This window comes from Geotrypetes seraphini, chromosome 8 (genome assembly GCF_902459505.1).
Source record: "Geotrypetes seraphini chromosome 8, aGeoSer1.1, whole genome shotgun sequence".
NCBI lineage: Eukaryota > Metazoa > Chordata > Amphibia > Gymnophiona > Dermophiidae > Geotrypetes > Geotrypetes seraphini.
The window spans coordinates 16,884,235-16,898,287 of record NC_047091.1 but is presented as its reverse complement, the minus strand read 5'-3'; the positions used below and the strand labels follow the sequence as shown (position 1 = coordinate 16,898,287).

General features: G+C 41.9%; 1 protein-coding gene across 5 annotated transcripts; it reads left to right on the top strand.

Annotated features, from left to right (window-relative positions):
* The first annotated feature begins 1,631 nt into the window (after positions 1 to 1,631).
* On the top strand, positions 1,632 to 9,398 carry C8HXorf38 (chromosome 8 CXorf38 homolog). 5 transcript variants are annotated; one of them, XM_033954255.1, is made up of 3 exons: positions 1,901 to 2,009; positions 3,093 to 3,309; positions 3,352 to 9,398. In XM_033954255.1, exon 3 carries the CDS (start codon positions 3,396 to 3,398, stop codon positions 4,380 to 4,382), a length of 987 nt encoding a protein of 328 aa, XP_033810146.1. In that variant the 5' UTR covers positions 1,901 to 2,009; positions 3,093 to 3,309; positions 3,352 to 3,395; the 3' UTR covers positions 4,383 to 9,398. The 5 variants fall into 5 exon arrangements, with proteins under 5 accessions (XP_033810144.1, XP_033810145.1, XP_033810146.1 ...); XM_033954253.1 differs by lacking the exon at positions 1,901 to 2,009 and adding an exon at positions 1,632 to 1,652 and having other exon boundaries at positions 3,093 to 9,398; XM_033954254.1 differs by lacking the exon at positions 1,901 to 2,009 and adding an exon at positions 1,847 to 1,866 and having other exon boundaries at positions 3,093 to 9,398.
* The last annotated feature ends 4,655 nt before the right edge of the window (positions 9,399 to 14,053 follow it).

Below are 14,053 nucleotides of genomic sequence, written 5' to 3'. Positions count from 1 at the left end.
GTTGAAAGGTGCAATAAAATGAGCTACTGACCTTTATGTGAAGAAAATAAATAAAAATAAGAGAAAAAGGAATCTGATATGTTTCTCCAAACTAGTGGTGGAAAAAATAAAAGTGAAAGAGTTGGCGTTCATGAAATATAAAACAATTCAAGAAGAGGAATACAGAAAGGAATATCGGATGAAACTGAAAGAAGTCAAGAGAGAGATAAGTCTGGCAAAAGCGGATGAGCAAATGGCTATACAGTAAATATAAAAAAGGGAGACAAAATTTTTTTCAGGTATATTCGTGAAAGGAGAAAGACAAAAAATGGAATTATGAGACTGAAAAAAGGTATGAACCGCTATGTGGAGAGTGATGAGGACAAAGCAAATATGCTAAACAAATACTTCTGTTCGACATTACATTACATTAGAGATTTCTATTCCGCCATTACCTTGCGGTTCAAGGCGGATTACAAAAGAGTTATAGAAAGTGGATTACAAAAGAAGATCTCTGGTCATTTTCTGTGAAAGTAAATAGTAGATCAGATAGATTCGGGGAGATGGGAAGATGATGGAAAGAAGGAAGGTACTCATAGTGGTAAGATTTTTTCAGGGCTTTCTTGAAGAGCATCGTCTTTATTTATTTTCTGAACATCTTGTAGTCTGGGCTTGTTAAAACATGGAGAAGGACTGCGATTGGATAGCAAAGTTACACCTGAGAATGGAGTTACACTGTTCACGGAAGAAAGTGTTTATGAACAACTTGAAAAACTGCAGGTGAACAAAGCTATGGGACTGGATGGGATCCATCTCAGGATATGGCAGGCGCTCGAAGAGGTTCCGGCGGGTCCTCTTAAAGATTTGTTCAATAAATCTTTAGAGACGGGAGAGGTTCCTAAACACAGTACAAACAAAGGGAAAAAATAACAAAGTCTGCAGTGAAAACGCAAAACAAAAACAAGGAAAACTGCAGAGACACATACATTGATGCAGGCTGAATTTATTTATAACAATTAATTGGGTGCGGTTAAAAATACCACCTTAAAAACAAACCTAGGGACCCAACACGGTCCGTGTTTCGGTTAACACGCCTTCATCAGGGGTCCCAGGTTGATAAGGGATCAAATAAAACCGCAAACAGGAAAACTGTAAAAAATAATACCATAGCCTGTGAAAAAACGAACATCAGACAGCATGGGTGCAGTGGTGATTGCCTGTTAATTTACCGTATTTCAAAGCATGGAAACATATGTAAATAAATAGAAAACAAAAAGAATATAGTTATTATTTTTATTGTACTAATCCATATAAGCAGTAACTTTGTCGCCATTCATGCATATACATATTTTAGTTAAGGGAGAGGGGAGACATGATTGAGACATTTAAGTACATCACAGGACGGGTCGAGGTGGAAGATGATATCTTTCTTCTGAAGGGACCCTCGACCACAAGAGGTCATCCGCTCAAACTCAGGGGAGGGAAGTTTCGTGGTGACGCCAGGAAGTACTTCTTCACAGAGAGAGTGATTGAGCATTGGAACAAGCTTCCAGTGCAGATGATCGAGGCACACAGCATCTCAGACTTCAAGAATAAATGGGATACCTATGTGTGATCCCTACGAGGGTCATGCCAAGCGATAGGGTCTCTAGGGTACAGACTTGAATGAGCGGGTCAGTAGAGTGGCAGTATAATTACAATTATACTTAAGGGGGTCATTAGACTTAATAGGGAGGGTCAATAGTGTGGGCAGACTTGATGGGCTGTAGCCCTTATCTGCCGTCATCTTTCTATGTTTCTATATTCGAAACCGGCTTCACCTAGGCTGGGCCCAGCAGCGATGTTGCTGCCGGCGAAGGTCGCCAGACGCATGCGCCAGTGAATCAGGTAACTTCTGATACTGCTGCTGGCCCCTGCATATGTCAGTGTGAGCCTTGCCGCGTCAGCCCTAGCGGACTACAAGTGCGGCTGCGCTGAGTTCCTTTAAAGATAATAGGCGGCGAAGCTCGCGCGGCTGGGAGGAAGCTAGGGTACGTAGATGATCACCGAGAGGTTCCTACTCGCATTTGGAACCCCGCCGACTCAGTTCTCGTGCACCTCTTTCTCTCGACTTCCAGATCGCCCCACGGCTTTCCTTCTTTGGCGCCCCACCCAGCGGTGAAGCAGGGAAGGGAGGCGCTCGGGCGATGGTTCCGGCATCCGTGCGCACCACCCATCTCTCGCACGCGCGGGCCTCGACTCCCTTCTGACCTCATTGTCCTGACCACACATCAGAAGGGAGCTGGCGCGAGCAAGAGGTAGGAGACGGTGCTCGCGCTAGCAAACATTTCAAAGGTAGACGAGGGGGAAGGGGGTGGAAAGAAGAGGCGTCCCTGACCGGGGAGAGAGGGAGATCTTTGATAGGCTGGTATCTTAATGTATTCTGCTTTATTTTTTTCAATCAAGTTCCTTATATTCAACTTGATGTATTTTATCTGTTCTATGTATTACTTCTTTCCCTGCCATGTCGGTATTTTCAGCATTATATTGTAAATGCTTTCTGTCTTTATCTGTTTTTAAGTCTATTATTCTAATTTGTATTTTTATCTGTATTAGCTCACCTTGTTGTGAACTGCCTAGAACTTTTTCGGTATGGCAGTATATAAGAATAAAATTATTATTATTATTGGTTTTCCGGTCTCCAAATGAGCGTGACCAATTAGAGAATGACATGGGGGGACAAATTTGTCCTTATGGGAGCTCAGGTTGTCATCCCCATGAGCTCTGTCCTCATCTGCACAACCCTGGAACCCCCAAATAAGAGCAGCTTTGCTTACAAGTGCACTCCTAGATCATACTCCTTCTCCTGCCAGCTTTGATGTAGCAACTTAAAGTGGAGCCATTTAGAGGCACCACTAGACCACCAATGCTTGTAAGGGAAGGGAGGAGGAGGTGGTGGGCCTGTCGATAGTGATGGGAGTTGCAGGAGAGAAACTGCTTTTTGTTGGGGGATGTGGGGAGGCATTGCACCGATAGGAGCAGCTGGTTTGGGCTGAAACCGAAAAAGTGGTTTCAGTTATCCTTTAGCACCATGAAATGTTACAAGTGTCTGACTCCTTCCTTCTTTCTTCCAGATTTCCTGTTTTTCAAAATTATGGTCCTGACTAGAAGATGAAGGATGATTTCTGGACTATGTAGCTATTCAAACTTACTGGATTATTGGTACTATACTTTCAATACAGGGCTTGGTGAGATCTTTTCTCTGAAACACTGCAAGTCACAGGCTTTGGTACCACTCTGAGTCTGCTCTGCACTAGAATACCTGAGGTTCCAAAGATTCGATCTGCATAAGTCAGGCCTGGGGCTGGCAAGCCAAAAGTTTGGTCAGCAGAGGTCAGGCCTGGGGAGAAGGTGTGGAGGTTCAGTCAGCACAGGTCATGGCACCATCAGAGCTCATGGCTCGGTTGAACAGCAGCAGCTACAAGAACTGGGTGAAGGGTGGCCACTGTCTGCTGCTGCTCAAGCGCTCGCTGGAGGGTTTCATGCGGAGCTGCATGGAGACTTTCCATGGCACCATCCTCTCCCAGAACCCAGAGCTGAGGGGAACCAGTGAGTGCAGTGGCTACTGCAGGCCCCGGGGCAGGCTGTTTCAGCCTCGCTGTCCAGTTTGTGTGGCATGGAAGAGAGAAATTTTGAATCATCACACACAAAGGAGTGGAGATGTGTTTTGGGGAAACTGCAAACCTGCTCTCTGGTCCAGTAATTCCTGGGAGCTGGCAAAGGCATACATGCCTCGAGGACAGATGGACAAATTGAACCCAGAGATGTGTGATGCTGCAGCACTGCTCAATCTTCTCAGCTCTTGTGATTACTTCAGTGCTGTCAACCCCAGCAGAGTTCGAGATGTCATTAATTGTCGAAATGTATTAATGCATTCATCGGACATGAAAATTTCTTCTGAGTGGTTGGATGACTTTAGAAAGAGGATTAAAGGTTTGATAGATGAATTCCAGCATGTGCCAGAGATTGTAGCACTGAACTCAAGGATAGAAGACCTCCTGGCATCAGACTGGGCTGTTCATGTGCCTGGAGGAGACCAAATGGATGGGTTGAGCTATTGCATTGAAGCCCAAATAGGTGAAATTGAGGTGGAGTTAATCAAAGAGAAACTTCAAGAGATGTTTTTTCAGATAGAAGAGCAAGAGTCACTCTCTGAAGAGATTCGGTGCTGTGCAGAAAAGGTTAAGACTTTCTTACAAGAAAACAAAGACCTGGAATGCCATTTTCAAGCAGATCTGCAGAAGCTGGACAGCCTTCTACAGATGCAGAACCCAAAGAGTTTCCAGGAGCAAAGCACTGACGAGGAGCCCCAGGAGAAGGATTTTGATGATTGCTTAGTTGTGAAAAAGAAGCGCCACTGCTGAAGAAGGTTTTGTCGGTGCTCCTGAAGCAATTTGGCAGTCAGTGATTCCTAAAGCTGGCCCTGGAGAGGCACCTCAGCCAGTCAGGTTTTCAGGATATACATAATGAATATTACCGTATTTCCCCATGTATAGGTCACCAGAAATGCAGGTGTAGGTTTTAAAACTCTTAAGATAAGCCGCCTATGTTACTAGCCACGGCTTATCTAAGAGTTTTAAAACCTACATTGGCCTATACAATGGAGCGGCCTATACATCATCCTCCTCCTTCCCCCCCCCCAATTAAATACCTCCTGGATGGCTGCTGGCTGCCTCCTCCAATGTTGCGGCCAGCGGTGCAGGGCAGGAGCGATCTTTTCAGCATCCAGCCTGGCCCCGCGCTGCTTCCTCAATGCCTTCTGGATGCTGAAAAGATCGCTCCTGCCCTGCACCGCTTACCGTGACATTGCAGGAGGCAGCCATCTAGCGAGGGAGCTATGGTATTTTTAAAAGTAAGGGGGACTACACTAGTGCCGCAGCTGATCTACGATGTCTTTAGATAGGCTGCCCCATATAAGGAAGCGGCACCTAGTGCATCAGAATGTAAAAAACCATGTATAGGCTGCAGCCTGTACATGGGGAAATAGTTATATTTGAGTTTGATTTGTATGTTATGGAGGTAGTGAATGCAAAGCTAACTCATGACTATTCAGTGTAATCTTGAAAACCTGATTGGCTGGGGTTCCTCCAAGAGCAGCTTTAGGAACCATTGCTCTAGGTCTCTTATTTGGTTAACACAATTTTTAGCCTGTGCTTGCACAGAAAGATGATATCCCTATTCTGTTGTGGCTCACTGGTAGAGCTGCTGCCTCTGCACTTAGAGATTGTGAGATCAAATCCTAGTGCTGTGCCTTTATGACTCCGGGCAAGTCACTTAATCTTCCAGTACCCAATGAATACCAGCTTTGAAATGTCAAAGCCACAAAAAGGCGGTATACAACTTCCCTTTCCCTATTTCCTTTTACTATTTTATTTTCTATCTCCCTGGTTTTTGTCTGTCTTGTATTTTATTGCCTAATTTACATTGGACTTTTATTTTAACATTTTCTTTGTTCCCCAGTTCTTTCTTCCATCTCCCCATAACTATGCAAAATAATTTTCATTACCATGACACATACAGTGTAATAGTGCAGACACTGTTCACATAATCCATGTTAATTTCTTATTCTGAGTGGTTCACAGTCCAGCAATCTAACCAGGTACTAAGTATTTTATAAAAATTGCACTGCAAATGTGATTTGTGCATTGTCAATTATAAGGTAACATTTTTATGGAAATATTAGGTAACTTTTTTGGGGCATCTCCCATTTGTGGTACATGAAACACCATTTTGCACGAGGGGCTCCATGTTAGAAATAGGATATCCAGGTCTGAAATATTCATGCCCTCCCTCCCCCCCCCTGTGTATTACAAAGGGTTCTGCCAAATGCATATAAAGTAGCATTCTATACTGTTTGGATATTTTTACTGACTTAATTGTTTATTGCCTATGTCTGGGTTATTTTATTTATTTAGAAAATTCTTACTCGCCACATCCTGCAATTCTGTGCGAGACACAAGAAAACACTCATAAATTACATTCAAACAATTTTTATTGATGATTCAAAAATACAACCAGGAAAACAATTGAGAAGTACATAGCAAAACAAGAACGGTAACACAAACTGCAAAGAATTATAGGAATATCATCAACTTTTTAACTACACCTCCATCACATTAATTCTCACCCCCTTGAACAAAAAGAAAGTCCCCTCCAATTCCCTCTCTTCCAGAACAGACCAGCAGGTCCAGAAGTAGCCAAGGCCCTGATTCCTTAAAGACCCCAGCCCTGGAAGAAGGGAAGCAAAGGGTCAAAAAAGTCCCGAAACACAAACAAATCTCCAAAAAATGAGAGAGAGAGAGAAAAAAAGGGATCCGCCTCTTCCACAGCAATTGCCACTAACACATGATGGGCGGGAAGAGTGCTCACCTCCGGAGCGAAGAGACACAGACCAGCAATCACACCAGTAAGGATCAAAAGGAATTAAGAACTAAACTTCTAGCTCTGTGTGGCAAAGAATCAAGATATGGCCCCCTGATTTTCAAAAAAATATTTTTCTGTGTAGAAGTACACATCTGTTCCCTTTCCATCAACATGAGAACATGTAGACGATTCTGCCAAGCCCAAAAGGAAGGGAGTTCAGCACCAGTCCATACCTGCAGAATCACCTTCTTAGCCAATACCCTGTTCTTCCATACCAAAAGCCGGTGAAAATGATTAGAGTCAGAAAGTCTGATTTTATCTAACAAAAAAACAGCTGGAGAAAACACCAAAGGGAAAGCCAAAAGACCCTCCAAATAATGAACCACTCTCCTCCAAAAGCCAAGCACTACATTGCAGCTCCAAAAAACGTGAAAAAAGACTTCACCCCCTGCCCGCATTTTTCACAATCTGGTGACTTCGCGAGATCCGCCTTAAAAAGACAGTTTTCTAGTAAAATAAGCCCGATGTATCACTTGGAATTGACACTCGCGCAACTCCGCACTTACTGATAAAGTGGGAATTCGTTTAATAAGACCACCAAAGTCCAAAGCCTCCGGGGAAATGCGCACCTCTAGGCCCCATTTGGTGCGGAGTCACTCCCACGATTTCCCCTCAGAACGAGCCTGCAATTCCTGGTAAAGCCAAGCCACAGAAAGACCCATCACCTCAGATAGAAAACACACATAATTAAAACATACTTCTCAGTCAAACAAAAACTTTAAACAATAAATTAACATAAAAACAGCTTCATCTTAAAACTATAGTACCAGCAACAGGTTAAACTGAATAGTAACGCTCAAACAGTACTGTTTTAATCAATTTCCTGAATTAAGGATGGAGCTCTCTTTGCTTTAAGCGGCAAAGCTTTCCACAACACCACGCCCTGAACTGCTAGCATGGAGTGGCGGTTATACTTTCTGTGGACCGCCTTAGGTGAAGTTCTTAAAAAAATGCAGTAGATAAATATCAATCAATCAATAAACCTGCACCTTAAAAGCCAGCTTCCCTATATCTTTGCCTGGAAAGCTCTCACTGGGCTGTAGGCTAAGCAAAGTTGGCCTCGTGTTCTTCAGCCACTGTTTTTGATGTCTGAATTTGAATTTGTTTGCCATGTATGTGTTCAGCACATTTCTCACTTTAGGTTACATAACCTGTAGCAATCTGCTGAATTTTGTACTGCTATAAAATGAAACAGACAGTTGCAACTCATACTAGATTTTAGCTGTTCATAAATCTCTGGTATGTGGTCTTGGGTATAACAATGAATGAATCATGCTTGTGATAAATGACTTTGTAATGCTTTGTTTATACCTTTATGCATATAATTTTGTATCTTGCTTGAACAGGGGAAAGTGTGAATTGCACATATTTTTAATCACGGGGCATGGTGCAAGGGCAGCTCCAGCTATTATCTGCTGCTTTAGGCTAGTAATTCATGTGAAGTAATTGGATTGGTGTAGGAATGAGGCTTCACACAAGGCTCAGATCTGGATGAGGCGACCCTAATGGATGGTCTCTCACCTTTTTATTGAGTATCTTAGCTCCCTTAATTACATAGCTAATGCTTTGAAGGTTACAGTTTCATCGTGCATTTACAGTGTGGATTATAACAAGGTAACTCATTTGTTTACATATCTCGTGATTCTCAAAGCTACTATCTCGCGTGACAGCTGAATACAACATAACAGTTACAATAAAGTGATTTCCGTTGTGTACACTTCTAATAAGTCTAAAATCTTACTATAGCATGTGAAAGTCCAAAGGTTATAATGCATGCTTCTTAAGCACCTCGTGATTAGCCTTAAACTCAGAGCCTGCTTTTGCACATAGGCAAAGTCTGATTGTTGCCCATATAAGGAATTCTTAAACAAGATAAGGGATAAGGGTAAATGTGTGTCAGGTTAATATGTGACAAGAAGGGAGGGGGGAATGCCTTAGCAAGGTGCAAACATTTTCCTTGCTTATAGAATGTCGATGTGGCAGGAGGGGAGAGGGAAAGGATTTATACTTCCACAGGGCCTCAGATCCTCACACAAGGCCTAAGATCAGTGTGCTGACCTGGCCTATGTGCTGACCTTGCCATGGTTCATTACTGCATCCCTTCAGATCAGCACTTGACAGTCTTTTGTATCGTGCGTTCTAATTTTCCACCTTTTCATCTGTGCTTGTATTAAGAAGCATGCCATGCCGGCCATTTGTCTGGTACGTAGGGCTTCTGTGTTTACAAAATACAAATACTTACAAGCTGCAGTGCCAAGCAAATAAGTGAAATTGTGAAAAATGCACATTAGGGGTTGAAACATTTTGATTATTCAATATTTTGACCTACATTAGTCCACTTAAGTAACATAGTAAATGACGGCAGATAAAGATCTGAAAGGTCCATCTGTCATATCCATCAAAAATTCATGATTAAATTAACTTGTCTCTGCTTTGATATGCCTGGGAAACATGTCCTGTGTGTATGTGCCTGCCAGTGCTAATAGTTTATTAATCTATGGCTTTTCCAGAAATCACTGTGAGCGGATTAATCTGACCCTTCTATGTCATTTTGTGCAAACCTGATTTTGCATTGGATATACGAGTGTATGTGTAACGAAAATGCTGTTTGTAACTTGCTGATTTAGAAGTCTGTTGGAAACCCAATCAGACTTTGACATTGCACTATATGATTTTACTATATAGCAATAACACTGATTTGATGGGATATGTACACTTGTATGTAATCTTATATCTCAAATCCCTGTAAATAACTATTTGTACAGTTTTTCTAAAACATTTTCCAGTTTTCCTTGTGTGTGGTCTTTTTAATTTAGAATTATCAGCCTAGTGCAAGATTTGTTACGCATTTTTTATCTACAGTATAATAGAGAGCTATTTTTATTAATTTTTGTATTGGCTAGATTTGGGGGCCATTTAATTTTTGAAAATGAATAAAGATTTTTTTTTTAAAAAAATTTTTGTATTGGCTGCCTTTAACGTTATTAAGCTTTTGTTCTAGTATGGCGTAAAAGAACAGTTTCACGTCTAAACTAAATCTGTAAAATACTTAATGTCCTCTTTGCTAGAAGAAAGGCTTGCAACAAGCTGTAAACACAGTGGAAGCCTTGTTGCTAAAAAAGGCTGAGATTAGCTTTTGCGAATACTTCTTGACACTTGGAGATTCCAAGAGAAAGGCCAAGGGTTTAACCAACATTCATAATCGAGGTCTGGTTTAAGAATCAATTACTGCTGTCCTTTGTCTGGGCCTCCCTAAACAGAAGGGCTATGGCCATCTTTCAAGAGTGCCAGTTAAAGCCTCTGATTCTTTTTACTAAGCCGCAGTAGAAACATGGCCATGATCCGTCCTTACTTGGGTTGTTTTTTTTTTTTTTTTTGTACTAGCCATGTGCTGATGTTGCCAATAGTGGGCAGTTATCAAAAAAAATTACCATGTGACTATTTACTGCCACCCATTTTGTAAGCGGTAAAGGTTTACGCAGCATTCCTGCGTTAAAGTGGTTAGCGCAGCCACATTGGTGCTCACTAACTGCTTAATGCAGCAGAAATGCCCACTCTGCCTCTTCTAAAAGTCCCCAACTATTATTTTAGCGTAGATTAGCAATCCACTTTGTTCTCTTGGGAGTGTAGAAGTAGTTTGCCAGATAACTTTTAAAATAAATAATATTAATTAAAAAGTTGATTGTTAGATCTTTTAATATTCCCGAGGACTCTATACCTCCCTTTACCCGGGTGTTTTATTTGCCCGGTAAAGTATTAAAGCAGCAAGTGAATGATCAGAACCAGGTTCAGCAGGAACCACAGTTAGATCTGACCGCAATCTTGGACGTTTCTGACAAAGATTTGGCTATAAACCAGCAACTCTTCTATTATCTGTGGCATTATATAACATAACTTTATTCTTCTATACCACCACAATCAGATGACTTCTAGGCGGTTCACACCGAAGCGAGCTGGACAATCAGCGAATTACAATATGCAAATTATAAAAGTACAACATATTACTCAAGAATAGACATAATAAAATTGTTAGATTTAAGGGTCCTTTTATCAAGCCGCGCTAGCGGGGTTAGCGCGTCGGACAATTCATCACGTGCTAACCCCCGTGGCCGGCTAAACAACTAATGCCTGCTCAGTGCAGGCGTTAGCGGCAGGCGGTTTAATGCGTGTTAAACTCCTACCGCAGCTTGATAAAAGGACCTCTTAGTCTAGCCAGATTTATTGCCAGATAAAGAATGGATATTAAAAATGTTCTTTAAAAATAAATTTAAGGAGTTTCTGGGCTTGAAAATTCAGGTTTGCCCAGATGTTAGTAAGGAAACTCAAAATCGTAGAAGACAATTTCTTTTATTGAAACCAGGTGTTACACAGCTGGGTGGTGTTTTTCTTTTTACGTTTTCCATGTAAATGCATTGTGCGATATCATGATAACAAATATGTGTTTTTTGAACCGGCCCAGGTTACTGCTTTCCTGGCGCTGCAATGCCTGGAAAAGGAAGGAACATCGCATTAGTTAACAGGAATTTAACTCTTTGAACCAGCCAACGGATACCTTTATTTCTGTTCTGGGTATTCTTTGAATTTTCTTCTATATTCACTCATTGACTCTTGGATCAATATAATTAGGACTTGAGATTGTTTGAGTATACTGTATTACTGTATTTTCACGCATATAACGCTTGCGTTATACACGATTTTTACAAACCGTGCATAACCTTGCGCGTTATACGCGTGAGCGCGTTTTACATTTTTTTTACATAGTTCCCCCCCAGGACCGCTCGCACCCCCACAGCCTCCCCCCCCCATCATCATGGAGAAGCTCCTACCGTTCTCCTGCTGCTTCCTCTGCCGGCGGTCCAGGGCCTTCTGTGAGCCCTGCTCTGAAATGCTTCCTCTTCCGGCGGTCCCGGCCCTTCTGTGAGCCCTGCGTCTGCGCTGCTTCCTCTTCCAGCAGTCCCGCCCTTTCTCTGACATCAGAGAAAGGGCGGGACCACCGGAAGAGGAAGCGGCGCAGGACTCACAGAAGGGCCGGGACCGCCGGCAGAGGAAGCATTTCAGAGCAGGGCTCACAGAAGGCCCGGGACCGCCGGCAGGGGAAGCAGCAGGAGAACGGTAGGAGCTTCTCCATGATGATGGGGGCGGGGGAGGCTCTAGGGGTGCGAGCGGTCCTGCGGGGGGGGTGAATCGGACGTCGGGGGGGTGGTGCGAGCGGTCCTGCGGAGTGAATCGGACGTCGGGGGGGGCATCAGGCTTTCAGGGTGGGGACAGGACTTCAAGGGGGAGAGGAGAGTCAGGATGGCCAGAGTCGGGGCGGGCGAAAGGAGAGTCAGGCGGCGATGGGGAGTCGGGGCGGCATGCGCGGTATACGGGTGTGCGCGGTATATAAAAATTTATTTACATAAATTACAGTTTCCCGCGCGCTATACCCATGTGTGCGTTTTAAACGGGTGCACGGTATATGAGTGAAAATACGGTAGTTATCTTAAAAAGTTTTGTTTTCCTTAAAGTGTAATATTAACACTCAAACTTTCTGTACAAAATGTTTAATTTTGTTAAAGTGAAAAAAATTCTTTACTTTTATCCAGATTAGCAGATTGTAATATCACAGGTCACGCTCTCAACTGGTTTATATCTTACTTTCATCAACGTACCTTTAAAGTTCATGTAAAAAACCAAACTTCTTCTCCGGTAACTCAAACTTTTGGAGTTCCTCAGGGCTCTATTTTATCCCCGCTATTATTCAATATCTTTCTATCCCCTCTTCTTTCTCTTGCCCAATCATTAGGATTCTCAATTTTCGCTTATGCCGACGATATACAGTTGCTTTACCCGATCAATACTTTAAACCCTTCAGATATTAACGATCTAAATACCAAATTAGATATCATAAGTGATTGGCTCTTTTCTAATAAACTTTCAGTCAACGTTGATAAATCCTGTGGTCTCCTTCTCCCCATTAAAAAATCCGAATCATTACCCGGAACAATATACATCAAATCCACACCATTACTTATGGATACTAAAATAAAATTATTAGGCGTCACCTTGGATAGAGAGCTTACTTTTCATGACCATATAAGTTCAGTTGTAAAAACTTGTTTCTTTAAATTACGTATCATCCGTTCACTCAGTTCTATTCTAAATACTGACTCGATTAATATCCTAATTCATTCCTTAGTCATTTCCCACTTAGATTATTGTAATTCTCTTTTAAATGGACTACCCCAAAAAGAACTGCGACGTTTGCAACTCATACAAAATACCGCAATTAAACTCATTTATAAAATAGGTAAGTTCGAACACGTCACCCCTCTTCTTAAAGAGGCTCATTGGCTCCCTGTCACCCACCGTATAATTTATAAAATCATACTGCTCTCTTTTAAAATCAAACTCTCCCACTTGCCCTTATTTCTCGATAAATTATTAATACCCCAAAGTTCTCCCCATTCCTTAAGATCTACTGACCAAAAACTCCTTTTCATTCCATCCTTAAAAGAATCCTACTATTCTAGGAAAACTAATTTTGCTATAACTGCCCCCACATTATGGAATTCTCTCCCTCAATTTCTCCGGGATGAAATTCACTTACCAAAATTTAAAACTAATCTTAAAACTTTCCTATTCCAAGATGCCTTTGACAAATCTTAACCTTTACTTTGTTTATTTATTTATCTTTTTCCCAAAACTAACCTTTACTTCTCTTATACCATGCACCCTCATCCCTCATGTCCTATCCCTTCCCTCTATCTCATTTCTTCTTATATTATGTAACTTCTCCCTTCCTCCCCATTCATCCTCACTTTCAGGTTTGTCAGTACATGTTTTATATGTTTTCCCTAATTTTTCTAATACACCAAACAACTAGTTCTTTCTAACCTATTTTAAATTTTATTGTTAACCGGTCAGATATTTGTTTCATGATCGGGATATTAAAAACTAATAAACTTGAAACTTGAATGGGGGAAAAAAAAGTTGATTGTTAGAATTCAGGCATTGTTACTTGATTACTTAAGCTGTGCTTCAGTAAATCATCACACTTTTTACACAGGTGTCCTCTCAATGCATTTGATAGCCAAATTTCACCTAGGGCTTCTTTTACTAAGGGACACTAGCGGTTTTAGCGCACGTGCAAGATTAGCACGGGCTAGCTGAAAAATTACCACCTGCTTAAAAGGAGGCGGTAGCGGCTAGCACACGCGGCGATTTAGCGCACGCAATTCTGCGCGTTAAGGCCCTAATGCACCTTTGTAAAAGGAGCACCTAGTGTCTCTTGCTTTTCTTATATAGATTGCTTCGGGGGCTATGACTTAATTTCTGACTCCACACACATGGACTGCAGCTACAAAATTTGGAAACTGATCATCCCAAATTGAACAGATTTAAATTCCTGCTAAAATACATCAAACATTTATTTAGAACACTATTTAGCATATAAACTACTATACAAGAGCCTAATTTGAATTGCTTGCAATCGCAGTACATAGAGAACTGCCTTAGAATCCCTGTGGTGTAGTTAGGGCAGGAGCAAAGCCCCAATCATAGCGTCCATTTGAGAGGAAAGACAGAATAAGCAGGAGTAACGGGGGTCTGCTCCTATCTCAACTACACCCCT

What these genes read in the sequence shown, in the direction of transcription:
- C8HXorf38 (XM_033954253.1), top strand. Translation starts at nt 3,396, where the DNA reads ATGGCACCATCAGAGCTCATGGCTCGGTTGAACAGCAGCAGCTACAAG.